Source organism: Tachyglossus aculeatus, chromosome 12, assembly GCF_015852505.1.
Source record: "Tachyglossus aculeatus isolate mTacAcu1 chromosome 12, mTacAcu1.pri, whole genome shotgun sequence".
Lineage (NCBI taxonomy): Eukaryota > Metazoa > Chordata > Mammalia > Monotremata > Tachyglossidae > Tachyglossus > Tachyglossus aculeatus.
The window spans coordinates 25,940,933-25,961,193 of record NC_052077.1 but is presented as its reverse complement, the minus strand read 5'-3'; the positions used below and the strand labels follow the sequence as shown (position 1 = coordinate 25,961,193).

At 40.9% G+C, this 20,261-nt stretch overlaps 1 protein-coding gene across 1 annotated transcript; it reads left to right on the top strand.

The window, feature by feature from the left end:
* Positions 1-2,648: 2,648 nt before the first annotated feature.
* LOC119935630 (rab proteins geranylgeranyltransferase component A 1-like) lies at positions 2,649-7,569 on the top strand. Its single transcript, XM_038755053.1, has 3 exons — positions 2,649-2,785; positions 3,425-3,596; positions 7,399-7,569. The coding sequence occupies exons 1-3, from the start codon at positions 2,649-2,651 to the stop codon at positions 7,567-7,569; spliced, it is 480 nt and encodes a 159-aa protein (XP_038610981.1).
* Positions 7,570-20,261: the final 12,692 nt, after the last annotated feature.

Here is a 20,261-nt window from a genome sequence, read left to right as displayed (position 1 = left end):
GATTAGCTTGTATCGACCCTGGTGAATAGTACAGTGCCTGACACAAAGTAAATGCTTAACAAATACCATTTAAAAAAACAAAAAGAAACCCCAAAATCTCTAGTTCGTTAATTTGGTCTGATACATTGCTGTGCTCATCACAATTTGATCCAGCCCTTGTAAATTCTATGTTATGAAAACAGTTAAAAAAAAACCCCAAAACTTGAAAGCTACAGAGTTGGTAGGACAAGCTTAATTTTTATATTACTTTTATATAAAACAATCAGCTAGAAGCTATGACAAACTGCTTTTCCAGAAGTTGATTTGGAAATGATCCCGGTGAAAGTATAAACAAGGTAGGGGAAAATTATGGTTCCAGTCTTTCTAAATTTTGAATACAAACGTCTGAAGTTGGATATCCATAGTCTTCTAACATCTAGCAAGTAGGATATTAAATATTGTTCATTTATGCTAGTATATTTTGGGGGGCCTTGACGTAAAGTGTGGCCATATCTCCACTGAGAGCCTGTCAAAGGCCCATAAAGTCTGGGTTCACTCAATCAATTGCATTGATTGAGCACCTACTATGTGCAGAGCACTGTACTAAGCACTTCATGTTTCATGTATAAGATAATGGATTGGGTAGACATGTTCTCTGCCCACAAGGAGCTTACAGTCTAGAGAGAGTTTGAATCCTTAACAGGTGTCTTGCCTATTCTGGTATGCTCACCAATCAATCAATGGCATTTATTGAGTGCTTACTACATGCACACAGCCCTGTACTAAGCGCTTGGGAAAGTGCAATACAGTAGGGTTGGAAGAAACATTCCCTGCTCACCAGAAGCTCACAACACAGAAAGGAAAGGGTCTTTGAGGGTAACTAATTTCTCCATCACCTTCACTGCATCAGTACATATTAGGTCTTCTAAAATCTGATTTGGTACAAACTTTTGTCCAGTGAGAGCTGTCCTGGACACTTCCGAAGTGTCAGTGAGCTTGGCTAGCTTGGCTAGATAACTGTGGTTACTGACTTTTTCTGAAAAACACCTCTGATAAATAAGACAGATCAGAGGCGAGGACTTTTGGAAAGTGTTGGCTCACACATACATACCATAGACGGTCTGGCCTCAGACTCCACGAATCTCACAGTCTCCTGGCACGGTGGAGTGAAAACACATCAAAATGGGTTTGGTCATGCCTTTAAAATTGCTTTTATGGATTTCCAGATCTTCACAGATAAAGCACAGGGAAGAAGTGAGGCATTTTCTAAATATTTCTGGTAAAATTTCACTTTGCCTGAACTACTCAGTTTTTTGTTCTTGCTTTTGATTTTTTTTTAGCTGGAATTATCTAGTTCTTGCTTTTGCTAATTGTCTGTCATGCACATTGTGTTTTGCAATATCGCTAAAGGCGATTAAGGGGCCAAAAGTCCTGGAAAGAAGTAGAGTACAGCAACTGAGTGGTAAGTCAGTTATTGTGGGAATTCTAATTGTTGCTCTGTTCCCAATGTGTGTGACAATGAACACACTATCAGTCTGATTTCCTCATTTGTAAAATGAGCCTAGGATAAGGGACTGGCCCAGGGATAAGGGTTTAGTTGAAAAATATTATATGAATATAGAGATATCTAGATATTTAAAACTAGTGGGTGTTCTGGAAACAGCTCAAAGTACCCACAAAGAAGTCTAATGAAAATTTCATTCTTCCGAGCGGGTTTAGTTTTATCCTGAGAAAAAATTTAGCCTCTGTCCTCTGTGTGCTCTGCTCTGCTTCATCAGTCTGGGTAGACTAATTTTCTACTGAGTTGCTGTCATTAGTTTGAATTAATCTGTTGAGTGTATAAATCAACAAAATATAGCCAGCTTGTTGTCCTCTTTCATTGTATGGGACTTCGAGACTCGGGACTCTGGACCCAAATAATAATTTATGAAGCATTTCACGAATCTCTCCATCCCCCCCGTCTCCCCTCCATCCCCCCCATCTTACCTCCTTCCCTTCCCCACAGCACCTGTATATATGTATATATGTTTGTACATATTTATTACTCTATTTATTTTATTTGTACATATCTATTCTATTTATTTTATTTTGTTGGTATGTTTGGTTTTGTTCTCTGTCTCCCCCTTTTAGACTGTGAGCCCACTGTTGGGTAGGGACTGTCTCTGTATGTTGCCAATTTGTACTTCCCAAGCGCTTAGTACAGTGCTCTGCACATAGTGAGCGCTCAATAAATACGATTGATGATGATGATGATGATAAAAGTTGAGACATGAATGTATACATTCTAGAAATACAGTGCTAAGTAAATATTAAACAATAAAATCAGCACATCATTGGGTCTACGCCTTTCTTTTTATAACCATGTATATGTAATATTAACATATCATCATATCATTAATATCAATTAATTAATATTAATTAACATTAATAACTAAGTAATATTAATAATTAATTGATATTATTAATAACAAAATATTAATAGAACAGAGACACACAACAGTAGCAAAAGCAGCAGGAGGAGGAGGAGGAGGAGCAGCAGCAGCGGCCCACGTGTCTTTCTCTGCCCAGAAGGCCAGGTGCCCACCTCTGCAACCAAAACTGACACACTGAGGCAAGGGCCGCAGGACGGAGGTGGACTGGCAACCACTGGAGGTTGGGCCCCGGACGAGATGGCGGCCGGACTCCCACCCAACTTCCAACTCATCGTCGTCGGCACCGGCTTGCCTGAGTCCATCATAGCAGCCGCGTGTTCCTGGAGTGGGCAGAGGGTCCTTCATGTCGATTCAAAAATCCTCAAAAATCTCCAGTGGCTACCAATCAATCTGCGCATCAGGCAGAAACTCCTCACCCTGGGCTTCAAGGCTGTCCATCACCTCGCCCCCTCCTACCTCACCTCCCTTCTCTCCTTCTACAGCCCAGTCCGCACCCTCCGTTCCTCCACTGCTCACCTCCTCACTGTACCTCGCTCTCGCCTGTCCCGCCATCGACCCCCGGCCCACGTCATCCCCCGGGCCTGGAATGCCCTCCCTCTGCCCATCCGCCAAGCTAGCTCTCTTCCTCCCTTCAAGGCCCTGCTGAGAGCTCACCTCCTCCAGGAGGCCTTCCCAGACTGAGCCCCTTCCTTCCTCTCCCCCTCGTCCCCCTCTCCATCCCCCCATCTTACCTCCTTCCCTTCCCCACAGCACCTGTATATATGTATATATGTTTGTACATATTTTTTTACTCTATTTATTTATTTATTTTATTTGTACATATCTATTCTATTTATTTTATTTTGTTAGTATGTTTGGTTTTGTTCTCTGTCTCCCCCTTTTAGACTGTGAGCCCACTGTTGGGTAGGGACTGTCTCTATATGTTGCCAATTTGTACTTCCCAAGCGCTTAGTACAGTGCTCTGCACATAGTAAGCGCTCAATAAATATGATTGATGATGATGATGATTCAAGGAACTACAATGGAGGGAACTGGGCCAGTTTCAGTTTTTCGGGCCTGTTGTCATGGCTGAAGGAATTCCAGGAGAAGAGCAACCGGGGTGAAGAAAGGGCCGCCTGGCAGGATCTTCTCCTTGAAACAAAAGAAGACATTGCTCTGAACCAAAAGGATGAAACCATTCAACATGTAACAAGTTTTTTGTTATGCGAGATGAGGTAACTGAGGCACAGAGAAGTGAAGTGACTTGCCCAAAGTCACACAGCTGACAATTGACGGAGCTGGGATTTGAACCCATGACCTGACTCCAAAGCCCTTGCTCTTTCCACTGAGCCATGCTGCTTCTAATGGATTTGAACCCATGACCTCCAACTCCCCTCCCCATCCCCCCGTCTTACCTCCTTCCCCTCCCCACAGCACCTGTATATATGTATATATGTTTGTACATATTTATTACTCTATTTTATTTGTACATATTTATTCTATTTATTTTATTTTGTCAATATGTTTTGTTTTGTTCTCTGTCTCCCCCTTCTAGACTGTGAGCCCACTGTTGAGTAGGGACCGTCTCTATATGTTGCCAACTTGTACTTCCCAAGCGCTTAGTACAGTGCTCTGCACACAGTAAGCGCTCAATAAGTACGAGTGAATGAATGAATGAATGAATAATATTAATAGAGATGCGCAAAGAGAAAATGTAGGTATTATCTTTTTGGTCACTCTATCTCCTCAGACTATTGATACTTATTGGGACATAATATGTCAGCGTCATAACACTGGTACGTTTTGTGTCTACCTAAAGGAGACTTACCACCTTTCATTTGGTTGAGATTTAAGAAGAAAAAACAGTTTAAAAAATGTCCATCTTAAGAGAGTTCCCATGCCTCTTCCAGCTTGGGTTTTACAATATTTCCATATTACAGATATGTTGCCAGAATCTGCTCCACCCCATTGTCTAGTCCTCTGAAGGAATTCTGCTGGACTGATGTGCTTCCATTTATTAGATCACTATGGTATAAAGGGCTAGAGGGATGGCCAAAGAAAAATGGGCCTGTAGTTTCTTCAGTTTAGTCAGAAAACATGTCTAAAATCATACCTGTTGGACTTAAATTTGTCATTGATCAATTCACTTTGACCAATAATTCTTTTTTTAGTACAAATGAAAAGGGATATTGCTATGTGGTTTAGATTTTAGAATTTCTCTGAGACTTTATGCAGCCTCACATATGAATACAATTGTCTGCATGTTTTTTATTAAAACAGTTTTCTGCATCTTTAAACATTTCCAGCAGGATAGGAAACCCAAATATTATATCATCATTTAACTTGTACATGAGAAACAGAAAGGTTTTGTGTTTACTTTTCAGATTTTTCTCAGCATGAGCCTGATAACTGATGAAACAATTGTTTGGTAAAATATATTTATTTGGTGGTAACCCAGTATAGATCTTTAAAGTCCCAAAGAGACTCATTTGTCATTCTCCCAATGAATTTTTTCAAGTTATTCAATGATGTCATATTTATAGTTGTCTGGGCCTAGCGCATACAAATGAAATGCTTTTCACTTATTGTATTTACCTATCCTTAGTACTTTCTGTTTTATCCTTTGATACAGGTTAAGCCATTTCCTCTTGTAATAATAATAATAATAATGTTGGTATTTGCTAAGTGCTTACTATGTGTCAAGCACTGTTCTAAGCTCTGGGGTGGATACAAGGTCATTCATTCATTCATTCAATCGTATTTATTGAGCGCTTACTGTGTGTAGAGCACTGTACTAAGCACTTGGGAAGTACAAGTTGGACTTTGCTCAGAGGGAGTATTGGATTTTCTGATTATAATTACAGCTAAGGTGATGCTTTTATTACCTCCTGGAGAATTAATTAATTAATTAATTCAATCGTATTTATTAATAATAGTAATAATAATGATGGCATTTATTAAGTGTTTATTATGTGCAAAGCACTGTTCTAAGCGCTGGGGAGGTTACAAGATGATCAGGCTGTCCCACAGAGGGCTCACAGTCTCCATCCCCATTTTACAGATGAGGGAACCGAGGCCCAGAGAAGTTAAGTGGCCCGCCCAAAGTCACACAGCCGAAATGCAAGACTGGAGAAGAGAAAGGTCAGAGTCAGAGTGGTAAATTTGGAAATCATCCACATAGAGATGGTAGTCCATCCCTCAGGTTGTCCCTCGTGGGGCTCACAGTCTTAATCCCTATTTTACAGGTGAGGTCACCGAGGAACAGAGAAGTGAAGTGACTTGCCCAAAGTCACTCAGCTGACAAGTGTTAGAGGTGGGATTAGAACCCACAACCTCTGACTCCCAAGCCCGGGCTCTTGCCACTAAGCCACGCTGCTTCTCTGTGTGGTAGGGTAGGATAGGGGGAGAGTGGTGGTGGCAGTGATGGAGGAAGAAGGTAAAGTGTTTTGTATTTTTTTCTTCTCCCCAAGCTTCCTCCTGCTCTGAGAACCCCGTCCTCTGCCATTGGTTTTCCACACCCCAAAACTGCCATTCCACCCTCCCTGACTTCCTACCTTCATCTCTGTTATTCACATGTGGCAGACTCTGCCACCATGATGAGAGGTTCTGTGAGAGACGGGCTGGGCTAGGAGAGAGGTCTACTTACCAATCAAATTGGATAGGAAAATCACTGATCTTTCATGACTTCAAAAGAAGTGATTTCCACCCATATGACACGGAACCATTTACAAATAACACTCATCACATGAAAGATGAAATTTTTTTTAAACTTAAATCATGCTTGAAATTGGGGTTGGAATTCTTCGGGGAACATCACTTCTTCCTATGATTTTTGCTGAAGTGTCTCTCTGAAAACTTAACCTTGTAAGCACCTCTAGAGTATAACCTTGTTGTGGGCAGGGTACATGCCTACTAATTCTGTTGAATTGTACTCTCCCAAGCACTTAATATGGTACTCTGCACATAGTAAGTGCTCAATAAGTGCAGTTGATTGACTGATTAACCCAAACCCTTTCTTCATTTATAAAAATGAAGGTGGAAGTCATTGCTTGGATTTCTGTAACTTCCAGAAAGGAAGTGTAAAAACATTATTTAAATATCTTCTAGTTTTTTTATTGTATATTGAAATGCCAATTATAGTCTGAATTCCTTTGATCCAGACTTAGGTAAAAGCACAACTGTTAATGATACAATGATAATAATAATTATGATATTTATTTACCAAGCAGTGTTCTAAGCAATGGGTGTAGATACAAGTTAATCAGGTTGGACACTGTACCTGTTCCACATGGGGCTTACAGTCTAAGTAGGAGGGGAGGAAGAGCATGTTGGAAATCATCATAGACAAGTGGATAAAGCATGGGTCTGCAAGCCAGAAGACCTGAGTTTTAATCCCAGCTCCACCGCTTTCCGACTGTGTGACCTAGAGCAAATCATATAACTTCTCTGTACCTCAGTTTCCCCAACTGCAAAATGGAGATTCAATACCAATTCTCCCTCTTACTTAGATGTGAGCACCATGTGGGACAGGGACTCTGACTGACCCGATTAACTTGTATCTACCCCAGCGCATAGGACAGTGCTTGGCATTAGTAAGCACTTAACAAATACTATAAAAAATTATTGAATGCTCATTTCACGGATGAAAAAACTGAGGCCCAGAGAAGTTAAGTGACCTGCTCAAGGTCACACAGCAGGCAAGTGGCGGAGCCAGGATTAAAATCTTGGTCCTCTGACAATACATCTGAGTAAAGTCCAGTGTAATAGTTACTATTTGCTTGACACTTAGCTTTGCTTGGAAATCAGCAAAATTCCTTTGGGGAAACCAGCAAAAGGAATTTTAGAATACAATTCAGGAATCACTCTAAAATTCAATTGGCCTATGTTGAAAAAAATACATTTTATGCCTATATTCTTGTACATCTTAAGCTTGGGCTCTTGATTCCTCTCCCGTTTTAATCTGAAACATTTGTTTTCTGCTTTTACTAAATATGCTAATTTTTAACAGATTTTCTCCTGGGTAGAATACCAGAAACTGAATGAGACTTCTCTGGCTTTAGGCTACGGCATGAGGCAACATTTAGAATATATGTTGAAAATAGAGAGAGGAGGTACCCCGCCAATCACAAAGAACGGCAGATCTTTTTTAAAGGACTCAAATGCTGGTTTAGAGAATTAGAGGAGCCACAAAAAAGCAGGCCTTTTGTCCCTGTCCAGACATGCTGCAAATTAGGCCTTAGAGCATTTCTCCAGGGTGATCTCTGATTCTCTCACTCACTCCAGAGCTATTGCTTTCCCGTCTCCGGGTTGGGTGAGTTGGGGAGTTGTATCTGAGTCACGGGACCCCATCTCAGGAGCTGCAAGTGACAGGGACTGGGCAATGGAAATTAAAATACTGGCTATAAAAGCATCTGGTACTGTAGCTGTAGGAAACGGGCAACTGGCCAGCTTTAAGAGAAGCAGCATGGTCTGGTGGTCTACACTGCTCTCCAAATCCAATAGTGTTTCTCTCACATCTGTAACAACACATCTTTAAAATATCACTGTATCTTTTAATGATAATAATAATAATGATGACATTTATTAAGCGCTTACTATGTGCAAAGCACATAGTACCCAAGCCGTCTACCCAAGCCGTCACACAATCATGACCCCCTAAATAGACATAGTTGAGGCATTCATCCTACCCTGAGGAGATTAGTCCCAGTTTATTTATACTATGGGTGTATAATAATTATATGTGCTATGTGCTAAGCACTGTACTAAGCGCTGGGGTAGATACAGGGTAATCAGGTTGTCCCACGTGGGGCTCACACTTTTAATCCCCATTTTACAGATGAGGTAACTGAGGAACAGAAAAGTTAAGTGACTTGCCCAAGGTCACACAGCAGACAAGTGGTGATGAATATAGGCCTGGGAGGGGTGAAAAACTAGCTGTGGTTTCTGACGATAACTGAGTTCAAAGGAGCTGGACCTCCAGAGGTTTTTAGTAGAACGTGTAATAGATGGGAAATTCTGGTCACTCTTTGTTTCAAATCAACAGCTTTTGTTTTCCTGGTAGCCTTCCAAAGCTGGATCCAAATTCCTGAATTTTCTGCTTAAAATCTGCATCTGACCGTGGAAAATGACTCAATTAAACAGTTTATTTTCATGGTGAAAATATCAAGGGACTCATTCTCCAGGGGCTAGTTGAATCTCTGCGGAAAGAAAAAACAAGGCTGGGAACATTTTCCAGCCAAGGTTTATCCCTTGGACTTTCAGCCATCACACCCAGGCACCTAGCCCTTTGTTCCACTCCTTGTTGTCATTTTCATTTTACAATCTATTACTAAAGTCACATAATTTGTACCTATTGATAAACTCCCCTGTAGTCTCAGGGATTAATGGTTTGCTTGTAAAAAGAGACTTGGAATTTTAAAATAAAATTTGAAAATCCATTTCCCCTCCCTTTCCACTGACATAATTTCAATGAAAATGAACCTTATCATTGCAATCAAATGTAACTACTAGCTAGAATCAGACCCCTGAGGCAGATCTCAGGCTAAATCTACAAGTCCACACTCTAGTTTATTACTATTTTTCATCAATTGTAGGATTTGTATGAATAGTAATAATAATAATAATAACATTAATGATGGTATTTGTTAACCGCTTACTATGTGGCAAGCACTGTTCTAAGCGCTGGGGGAGATACAAGGTAATCAGGTTGTCCCACATGGGGCTCACAGTCTTAATCCCCATATTACAGATGAGGGAAAACTTCTCAGCCCAGCCTCAGCCCAGAGAAGTTAAGTGACTTGCCCTAGGTCACATAGCAGACAAGTGGCAGAGCCGGGATTAGAACTCATGACCTCTGACTCCCAAGCCTGTGCTCTTTCCACTGAGCCACACTGCTTCTCTACCATGTATTTGAAAACCATTTATTTTAAGGATGAAGTAACATATCAGTCTTCTCAGTGGTTTCCCAACCTTTCCCACATGCCTGGATCATCATCATAAAATGTCACTCAGTGGCACACATCTCTTCACTCAAAAACCTCCAATGATTACCCATTTCCCTCTAGATTAAGTAGAAATTCCCATAACCTTGGTTCCAGAATATTCCATCTGCTTTGTTCAGTTTACATGTGGGCTTTCTTCATCCTCACCAAACAGTGCCTCACTCTCAATCTACCCACTTCTGATGCCTTTTTTCACAACATTTCCCCAACCTTTGTTCTCCTTCTCTTCAAATCTGCCAGGCCATAGGTCTCCCAATCTTCATAAATCCGATAAATCCTGCTGCCCTCCAAGAAACCTTTCCAAATTAATTCCCAATATCCTGGGTCTATTCTACCCAACAGCTACCCTTAGCAAATCTATCTATCTGTCAATCAAGCAATCATATTTAGTGAGCACTTACTATGTGCAGAGCACTGTATTAAGTGCTTGGGTGAGTACAATATAACAGAGACATTTTCTGCCACAATAGGCTTACAGTCTAGAGGGGGAGACAAATACTAATATAAATAAAATTATGGATTTGTACATTTGCGCTATTAGGGGGATGACTACAGGGAGCAAGTCAGGAAGATGGAAGGGAGTGGAAGAAAAGGAAAGAAGGGCTTAGGAAAGGCCTCTTAGAGGAGATGTATGTTCAATAAGGGTTTTGAAGGTAGGGAGAGTAATTGTCTGTCTGATATGCAGGGGGAGGATGTTTGAGGCCAGGGGTAGGATATGGGGGAGAGGTCGGTGGTGAGATACATGAGATTGAGGCACAGAGAATAGGTTGGCATTAAATGAGTAAAGTATGTGAGCTGGGTTATGGTAGGAGAGCAGTAAGATGAGGTAGGAGGGGCAAGATGATTGAGTACTTTCAAGGTGATGGTAAGGAGTTTCTGTTTGATGCAGAGGTGGATGGCCAATCACTGGAAACTCTTGAAAAGTGGAGAAACATGGACTGAGTGTTTTATAGAAAAATGATTTAGGCAGCAGGGCTTCAAGGCTCTCCATCACCTCGCCCCCTCCTACCTCACCTCCCTTCTCTCCTTCTACAGCCCAGCCCGCACCCTCCGCTCCTCCGCCGCTAATCTCCTCACCATACCTCATTCTCGCCTGTCCCGCCATCGACCCCCGGCCCACGTCATCCCCCGGGCCTGGAATGCCCCACCTCTGCCCATCCGCCAAACTAGCTCTCTTCCTCCCTTCAAGGCCCTGCTGAGAGCTCACCTCCTCCAGGAGGCCTTCCCAGACTGAGCCCCTTCCTTCCTCTCCCCCTCATCCCTCTCTCCATCCCCCCCATCTTACCTCAATCCCTTCCCCACAGCACCTGTATATATGTATATATGTTTGTACATATTTATTACTCTATTTATTTATTTATTTTACTTGTACATATCTATTCTATTTATTTTATTTTGTTAGTATGTTTGGTTTTGTTCTCTGTCTCCCCCCTTTTAGACTGTAAGCCTACTGTTGGGTAGGGACTGTCTCTATATGTTGCCAATTTGTACTTTCCAAGCGCTTAGTACAGTGCTCTGCACATAGTAAGCGCTCAATAAATACGATTGATGATGATGATGAAGTATGGATTGGAGTGGGGAAAGACAGGAGGCAGGGAGATCAGCAAAGGTTTTTACAGATATCAAGGTGAGATAGAATAAATACTCCGATTAATGTGGTAGCAGTTTAGATGGCAAGGAAAGGGTAGATTTTAGCAATGTTTCTATTTATACCTATATTCAGCACTTATCGATATTAAACTGGGCCTTTGATTATTTTTGGAAATATTTCATCCCAACACAATTGTATAGCTATCTGTGGTATCTGTATTTTTCCTCCTGTTTGCATCATTTGTGAAAAATTTATTTCTGCCTATCTCCCCAGTTAGATGGTAAACTCCTTGAAGTATTTTGCTTCTGCTACACTTTCAGCAGCACTTAATAGAATTGTCTGCCCAAGGTAGGGGCTTGACAACCAGAGATGATTCTAGATGTTTCTGTACTCGGACATTTCACAATTTTGACTATATTCACCATTTTAGAGATTTCAGTCTCAGCATCCAAGTAGTTTCACTCTTTTTACTTTCGACAATTTGCTTTCAGCAAAATGAATTGTCAAAATACACTTTTAAAACAGATATTACAATACTTGCACCATCATTTTGTATTTGTTTCTAGTTATGCCTTGTAAATATATCTCCTCTAGAACATGTGGATGTAAAAATTCTACAAAGGTCCAAAGAACCATTTATCAGTTTGTAGCCTTTCCTCCTTAGATACTATATGGTCAAAGTTTAAGAGCTTGGTTTGTGGATAATTTCCAACACTGTGAGAATATTAGTCATCAGAGCAAAGTCTGTCTTACAATAGTGAGATCACTTTTCTATTGTGCCTGTCAGGAAGTGAATCACTGGGTACAGATGACATTTAGGTCTGGTAATACAGTCTTCTTTGGATTTAGCACATAATTAGGACATCAAACGAGGCACTGATTTTACCATTTTTGATTGAAAAACAAATTAAAAAGTGACAGTACCCACTATTTTATAGATTTCAATCTGAGTATGTTACTGTACTATAGCTTTTAAAACTTGCCTATCCAACAGCTTTAGTCTTCTTCCTTTCAGCAGTCCCGGGGCTCTGCATCAGAAGGGATTGTCAAATCTAATTTTTAGAGGAATAGGTTTATTACAGGGGCCAGTTAGAGAGAACATGTTCCTGATTTGTCTTTTCCATGGGGGAAAGCGTTGTTCAGATCCTGTAGGGGCAACCAGCATTTCCCTGCAGAATGCCCCATAATAAGTTTAACTAGGAACATATTTGCTCTGCTTCCCACTGCTGCAGAACACAATCCCCATGTTTTAAAGGTGTCAAAGGGTGTGCATAGGTGAATCCTATTGTGCTGCTCTTCTGAAGAGGACAGAATATTTTACCTTACCTCCAAGCAATATATACAGCAATATTGTTTGAGACTGATTTATATTGTCATTGAAAGTAAAATTAAAACTGTGCTATTTTACATAAGAGGCTAAAGCTGGGCCTCCATCACTCTCCTATTCCCAGAGAGTAGCCCAGATAAGAAAATAGAAATATCATGAATTTGGAGAACACACTAAGAAAGCCTGTTATAAACTTTTTGACAGTATATGTCCTCTTTAACCTGGAATAGTCTGAAATACCTACCCATTTATTACTGGACAGAATGGATGTTCTGCCCCAGATTCATTTATGAATTTTAATGAATACATAACAACTGCAACCTGGACCCTTACATTTAATGTTTTCTGTGACAGAAGAAACATTTCTAACAGAGGGAAAGTCATCACCTTAAAGAAAATTTCATCTTTGTGTCATCACTTTAATGAAAGGTTCACATTTGTGTCATCACTACAAACCCCCAAAATATCAGTAATATATTTTTGGATTTGGTGAGGCAACATATAAAAGCAATAAATCATAGTTAGATAGTTTAGACTATGGGATAGAAAATATTTTCAGAAACAAATAAACATTCCTGCTGCTAAGGGACGAAAGAGCTATTTATATTTCTACAGGAATCACTGAGAAATACCTGATCTAGAAAGGCCATTAAGCTTGGGCAAAACTCCCAACTCCGATAATTGTATTAACAGTTTTGAATTAGTCTGTGAGGGTGTAATGCTTTTATCATCTACTCTGGTATGCAAGTGTTCTTTGGAAAATTACAGGAGACAATCTATAAATGTTTGGGTGAGTGGAATTTGCATAGCAACTTGTAACTATAAATATGTCTAAATGTTTTGGGGCCACTTTAATCCTAGTGACATTGACTCCTTGCAAATCAGTAAAGATTGACCTCTCATGGAAAGAAAATCCTTGTGTCAATTATCCTATATGGTTTGATCAACTCCTTTGAGTAAACAAGGAAGTTTCAGTGTTCTTTATTAGGTACAGAATGGAGAAGGGTCTCTCAGATTTCCTCCGATTTTCTCTGGTCCAGTCAGTGTCTGACCAATCTAGTTTCTGCTTGAAAGAGAGAATGACCCAAAGGTGTTTTCTGACTGTGAAGCATTCAGGAAGTTAAGATCTCTCTCCCGGCTCCCCCCACAAAACATTAGTATATATATATTAGTATATATATATTTAAGAGCTGTTTCTCAACCTACTAGTTTTCAATATTTTGTCCCTAATTTTCACAAAAAAATATTAGTATTAAAGATTCTAAATGTTTACTGGCTAAACCAGACATCATGAATAAAAACCACAAAACTGCTGTCTTTACAACTTATTAACAGACTGATTCCATAGCCATAGTTCCTAAAATGCCCCTGAAAACTCCAGGTCTGTAATGCCTTACAGAAAATCTTCATTGTTTGTACATATTTATTACTCTATTTATTTATTTATTTATTTATTTATCTTGTGCATATCTATTCTATTTATTTTATTTTGTTAATAAGTTTGGTTTTGTTCTCTGTCTCCCCCTTCTAGACTGTGAGCCCACTGTTGGGTAGGGACTGTCTCTATATGTTGCCAACTTGTATTTCCCAAGCGCTTAGTACAGTGCTGTGCACACAGTAAGCGCTCAATAAATACGATTGATTGATTGATTGATTCAATCTGTTGATAATATATTAGCTGACAAGCAGGGGGCATGGAGTGTGACAGTAGTAGGAATAGTGCTTTTTATCATTAATCATAGTAAGTGTGTTATTTGTTAAACCCTAACTATGTGCCAAACACTGTACTAAGATCTGGGATAGATACAAGATAGTCAGGTCTGGGCATTTTCCCTGTTATGCATGGGGCTCACAGACTAAAAGACAGGTAGAACAGGCATTCAATCTCCATTTTACAGATGAAGCAATTTAGGTGTGGGGAAGTTAAGTGATTTGCCCCAGGGTCAGGATTAGAGCCCATTTCCTCTAACTCCCAGCCCATGCTCTTTCCATTGGACCATTCTGTCCTTTCTATTACTAAGGGTATAAAGCGCTGTGCTAAGTACTAGGAAAATACACACAGATGAGACATGTTCCCAGAAAATTGTAATACTGAAATACCAAAGGCTTAGGGAGGCATATAGTGAGGGGATAAGACAGGGGCTCAGGGAGAATCATAGGGGCTGAACATTTTTATTAGAAGGGTTCATTTGATCTTAAGTTCTATCCACATGATGGGATAAATCTCTTTTAAGCAGATGTAATCGTTAATGAGTTTGCAACCAGGATGTGTTCCTGGTTACACTGAGGTAGTGGCTTAAATAACAAATGTAGTGCGATGGGAGAGGCGGGGGGCTTATTTGCCTCACTTTTGTTTCCATAAATCAAGAGAGAGAATTGAATGTTTTTACGACAGTGCAGGAAAAAAATTCAAGTAGCATATTGGTAAAATTTTCTTTTTCATTTCCACAGAGAAGGCAAAGAAGCAAGAAGGAAAGAGGCCTAAGCCATATTGTTTTCTTTTTAAAACAAAAAAGAGTAAAAAGCAGCAGAGAAATAGTAGAGGAAGAAGCAAATCTTTACCTTAGAGTCTTGGTTGGGATGGGTCTAGTCTTTGGGTCTGAGGGGTCCTGATTCTATGGAGTTGGATCAAATCCTCTTAAATCTGGGTCAGGATGGGCTCAGAGAAGATTGGAAAGAAAGAGAGATAGTAGTTGAAGCTGTGAGAGTGAAAGTGTTCTCCAAGGGAGTGAGTTGGTGTCAATGGAGGATAGAACAGGACCTAGAACTAACTCTTCAGGGTCCTCCACTGTCAGAGGATGGGAGTTGGAGGAGGAGCCTGCAAAAGAAGCTGAGATTGAGTGACCAGAGAGGTAGGAGGAGAACTATGAAGCCAAGGTTGGATAATGTTTCAAGGACACAGTGTCCACAGTTGTCAAAGGCAGCTGAGAGGTTGAGGAGGATTAGAATGGAGTAGAAGCCACTGCATTTGACAAGGAGGAGGTCATTGGTGTGCCCAGAGATAGCAGTTTCTATGAAGGGAAGGAGGCGGAAGGGGGTCGAGGAGAGAATTGGAGGAGGGGAAGTGGAGATAGCGTATAGAGACAATTTGCTGTAGGAGTCTGGAGAAGAATGGGAGAAGGGGGATAGGGCAAATAACTAAAGGGAGCTGTGAGGTTAAGGAATATTTTTTTAGGATAGTGAATCACTGAGAATCACTACAGCTCAGTCCAGGAGTTCATAGGCTGCTGCTGCATCACTGCATAGCAGCACCATACCAGTGCAGAAGAGGGGAAAATGTCTCCTCTCCTCACTTGTGGGCAGGGAACATTTCTACCAACTCTGTCATATTGTTGCATTGTACTCTCCAAAGCGATTAGTACAGTCCTCTGCACCCAGTAATAATAATAATAGTAATAATGGCATTTTATTAAGTGCTTACTATGTGTAAAGCACTGTTCTAAGAGTTGGGGCGGATACAAGGTGATCAAGTTGTCCCACAGGGGGCTCATAGTCCTAATCTCCATTTTACAGATGAGGGAACTGAGGCACAGAGAAGTTAAGTGACTTGCCCAAAGTCACACAGCTAATAATTGGCAGTCGGAATTCAAACTCATGACCTCTGACTCCAAAGCCCATGCTCTTTCCACTGAGCCACACTGCTTCCCCAAAATAATGATGGTATTTGTTAAACACTTACTAAGTGCCAGGCACTCTTCTAAGCACTGGGCGGGGGGGCACAATGTCATCAGGTTGTCCCACGTGGGGCTCACAGTCTTAATCCCCATTTTGCAAATGAGGTAACTGAGGCACAGTGAAGTTAAGTGACTTGCCCAAAGTCACACAGTTGACAAGTGGCGGAGCCGGGATTAGAACCCATGACCTCTGACTCCTAACCCGTGCTCTTTCCACTGAGCCACGATGCTTCTCAAGTAAGCTCAGTAAGCACTCAATAAATAAGATTGATTGATTGACAGTGAAAAGATACTCAAGGTGTTTGCAATGGTCTGCTCCCCAACAAAAAGAAGTCTTTCTCTTGACTATCCTGCCATACAAATGAAGGATCACAGGGGTACTTTCACAGTGCTCTTCCAGTCCTGTATATCCGTGTATCAAAATTTGTTCTGTATTTTTTTATTTATTCAGACAGCAACCAGTGGGCACAGCCCCTTTTCAAAACACATCAACCTTAACAACCTTCTTGCAAGAATAGCTTCACAAAGTCCGCCTATTCACTGGTGCTGATTTTGAAATACAGCCATGTTTTAATTCCTATAATGATGTGAGCACACTATGGTACTAACTACCATTTTACCATAGGAACAATTTCCCAAGCAAGGTTCTTTGAAATATGTTAACCAAACAAATTTCAATGCAACCCAAATGAAGGTTTAAGCCACCAAAGACAATAAAATGATGAATAACCTTCACTTAAAGGTTGCGGTTGTGTGTTTGAAAACTTCAGTACACCAGGAAGTCAGTTTTCTGGCAAATTATACTAGGAATTGCCAAGCTCGGCTTAAGTTTGTGGACAAGGTGGGAGTGGGAATTGTTGGAAGAGAACTAACTTCCTCTCTAAAAATTGCTTGAGTCTAGAAAAGCATTGCTATCTGAAAACAAATCATAAAAAATTTGGCATAATCTCAAAGAAGGTACTTCGACATTTAAGATTCCAAAAAAGAGCCAAATTCCAAAAATGCAATGTCAAAGATTAGTCAATCCATCAATGGTATTCACTGAGCACTTACTGTGTGCAGAGAATTGTAAAAGCACTTTGGAGAGTATAGTGCAACAGAGATTGTAGACATGTGCCCTGCCTACAAGGAGCTTACAGTTTAGTGAGACACTTGCTGTAATAATAATAATAATAATGATGGCATTTATTAAGCACTGACTATGTGCAAAGCACTGTTCTAAGCGCTGGGGAGGGTACAAGGTGATCAAATTGTCCCACAGGGGGCTCACAGTCTTCATCCCCATTTTATAGATGAGGTAACTGAGGCCCAGAGAAGTTAAGTGACTTGCCCACAGTCACACAGCTGATAAGTGGTGGAGCTGGGATTTGAACCCATGACCTCTTACTTCAAAGCCTGAGCTCTTTCCACTGAGCCACGCTGCTGTAGCTCGCCCATGCCAGTTCTGTAGCATTGCTAGAGCCAGGGACTTGGCAAATCAATAAAATACCATTTTACCTTGATTTTATTTTACAAATAACAAACTGAAGAAGTTCTACTGAATTTGGGATATGATTAAATAAAACAAAAATGCTTCAATAGTCTAGTAAACGTTTATGCAATCAGTGGTTAAATATTAAACTATTGGCGGGAACTAAGGAAAACAGAACATCCCTGGGCTGACTTCAGAGCAGTTATTGATTTTCACAAGATGGAAATTGCTCAGATTGATAAATAACTTCAGGATGCTCAAAATGGGAGGGAGATAATCTCAGCGTGCGTCGGAGAAGATTTTCTACAGATATCCCGAACTACTCCTAGTTGTGCTTTCATTTTCAATTTCTCCATCACCTTCAGGATAGGGAATAGAAGACAGTGACCTCAACTATGATCTGATAGAGTTCATTCATTTCCTAACATTTAAGAATTTATTCCCAGTGAATAATTTTATTTTTCAAATCATCAAGAAAAAGTAGCACCAATTGGGACCGGCACCATTGATAATTCAAAAATCATCCTATTCCCTTGCATATGCCTATGTGACTTCAAAGACATATTAAGGAGAGTGAATTTAAATCCATCTTTGGATGGATTGGAGTTAACTTGGTGCTATGGCTTTAACCTGTTTCTTAGCAGTGCTGCCTAATGGTTAGAACACTGGCCTGGGAGGCGGAAGGACCCGGATTCTAATTCCTACTCCACCACTTGTCTGCTGTGTGACCTTGGGCAAGTCACTTCACTTCTCTGTGCTCCAGTTACCTAATCTGTAAAATGGGGGTTAAGCTCCCTCTGGGACATGAACTCTTTCCAACCCGATTAGGTTATATCTAACCCAGAGCTTAGAACAGTGCCTGACATATAGTAAGTGCTTAAGAAATACCATTAAAAAAAGAATAACATTAACTGATTCACTACCAAGCTAATAATACGGGGTATTGAGAAATCAGGTTTCTTTTTTTTGCAGGAATTCACAGGAAGGGCTGGAAACTATTATTGAATTTATAGAAACAAGCCAGGATTGCTTCCTCATGCATCCTCTTATTTGTCCTAGGCCATCTTTGACTTACAGTCGCTGCCGGGGAATGATGGAGGGCTTACACTCTACTCTCATCCTGTCCTCTGCTTGCTTGGATTCTAGGGACCGTTCTTAGACCTTTCACAGTGAAAGTGGAGGAAGTAAAACAAGACAGAAGAGTAGATAAATGCTCTCAGGAAATCAGGTCTTGTCCGGTCTTATGCAGTCAAGTAGTCTCCGCCCCATAACAACTCCATGGAAGCATCTCTCCAAGAACACTCCACCTCCATCTGCAATCGTTCTGGTAGTGTATCCATAGAGTTTTCCGAGCAAAAATACAGGAGTGATTTACCATTGTCTTCTTCGTGAAGCAGCGTGGCTCAGTGGAAAGAGCCCGGGCTTTGGAGTCAGAGGTCATGGGTTCGAATCCCGACTCTGCCACATGTCTGCTGTGTGACCTTGGGCAAGTCACTTAACTTCTCTGAGCCTCAGTTACCTCATCTGTAAAATGGGGATTAAGACTGTGAACCCCATGTGGGACAACCTGATCACTTTGTATCCCCCCCAGCGCTTAGAACAGTGCTTTGCACATAGTAAGCGCTTAACAAATGCCAACATTATTATTATTATTATTTTTTGGTGCGGTAAACGTTGAGTCTCCGCCCTCGACTCTCTCCCATGCCGCTGCTGCCCAGCACAGGTGAGTTTTGACTTGTAACAGATTGTCTTCCACTCGCTAGCAGCTGTCCAAGTAGGAATGGAATGGGTATGCTTCTGCTTGACTCTCCCTCCTGTAGTCCAGACTGGTCCAGCACTGGAAACTCTCCAGGTGCGATTCTGAGAGGGTAGGAAATCAGGTAATTGAGTTCAATCAATGAGGTTAGGGATCGTGTCTTCCAATTCCATTGTATTATTATACTCTCCCAAACACTAAGTACAGGGCTCTGCTCATGGAGAATGCTTAATAAAAACTTTTGATCATAACAATATTGACTGTGGCATTCGTTAAGCACTATTTTTCTACCAAGAACTATACTAAGTGCTGAGGTACAGATACAATAATAATAATAAAAAAAATGGCATTTATTAAGCGCTTACTATGTGCAAAGCACTGTTCGAAGAGCTGGGGAAGTTATAAGGTGATCAAGTTGTACCAAGGGGGGCTCATAGTCTTCATCCCCATTTTACAGATGAGGGAACTGAAGCACAGAGAAGTTAACTGACTTGCCCAAAGTCACACAGCTGAAAGTGGCATAGCCGGGATTTGAACCCATGACCTTTGACTCCCAAGCCCGTGTGCTTTCCACTGAGCCTCGCTGCTTCTTGATACAAGATAATCAGGTCACATATAAGGCTCACAGTTTAAGCAGGAAGGAGAACAGGTATCGAATCCCCATTTTTGCAGATGAAGGAACTGCAAAACTTGATATTGTTTATATCTTTGACTAGAACAAACACTGGTTATAGTGACTATATGAAGTCAATGTAATGAACTCATTATATTGAGCATGGCCTAGTGTATAGAGCACAGACCTGGGAATCAGAAGGACCTGGGTTCTAGTGCCAGATTCACCACTTGTCTGCTTTGTGACCTTGGGCAAGTCGCTTCACTTCTCTGTGCCTCAGTAACCTCATCTGGAACATGGGGATTAAGACGGTGAGCCCCAGGTGACATGGGCTATGTCCAACCTGATTAGCTTTTATGTACCCTAGTGCTTAGTAGAGTCCCTGGCACATAGAAAGCAGCTAACAAATACAATAAAAAAAGATTTTGATTGTATCTG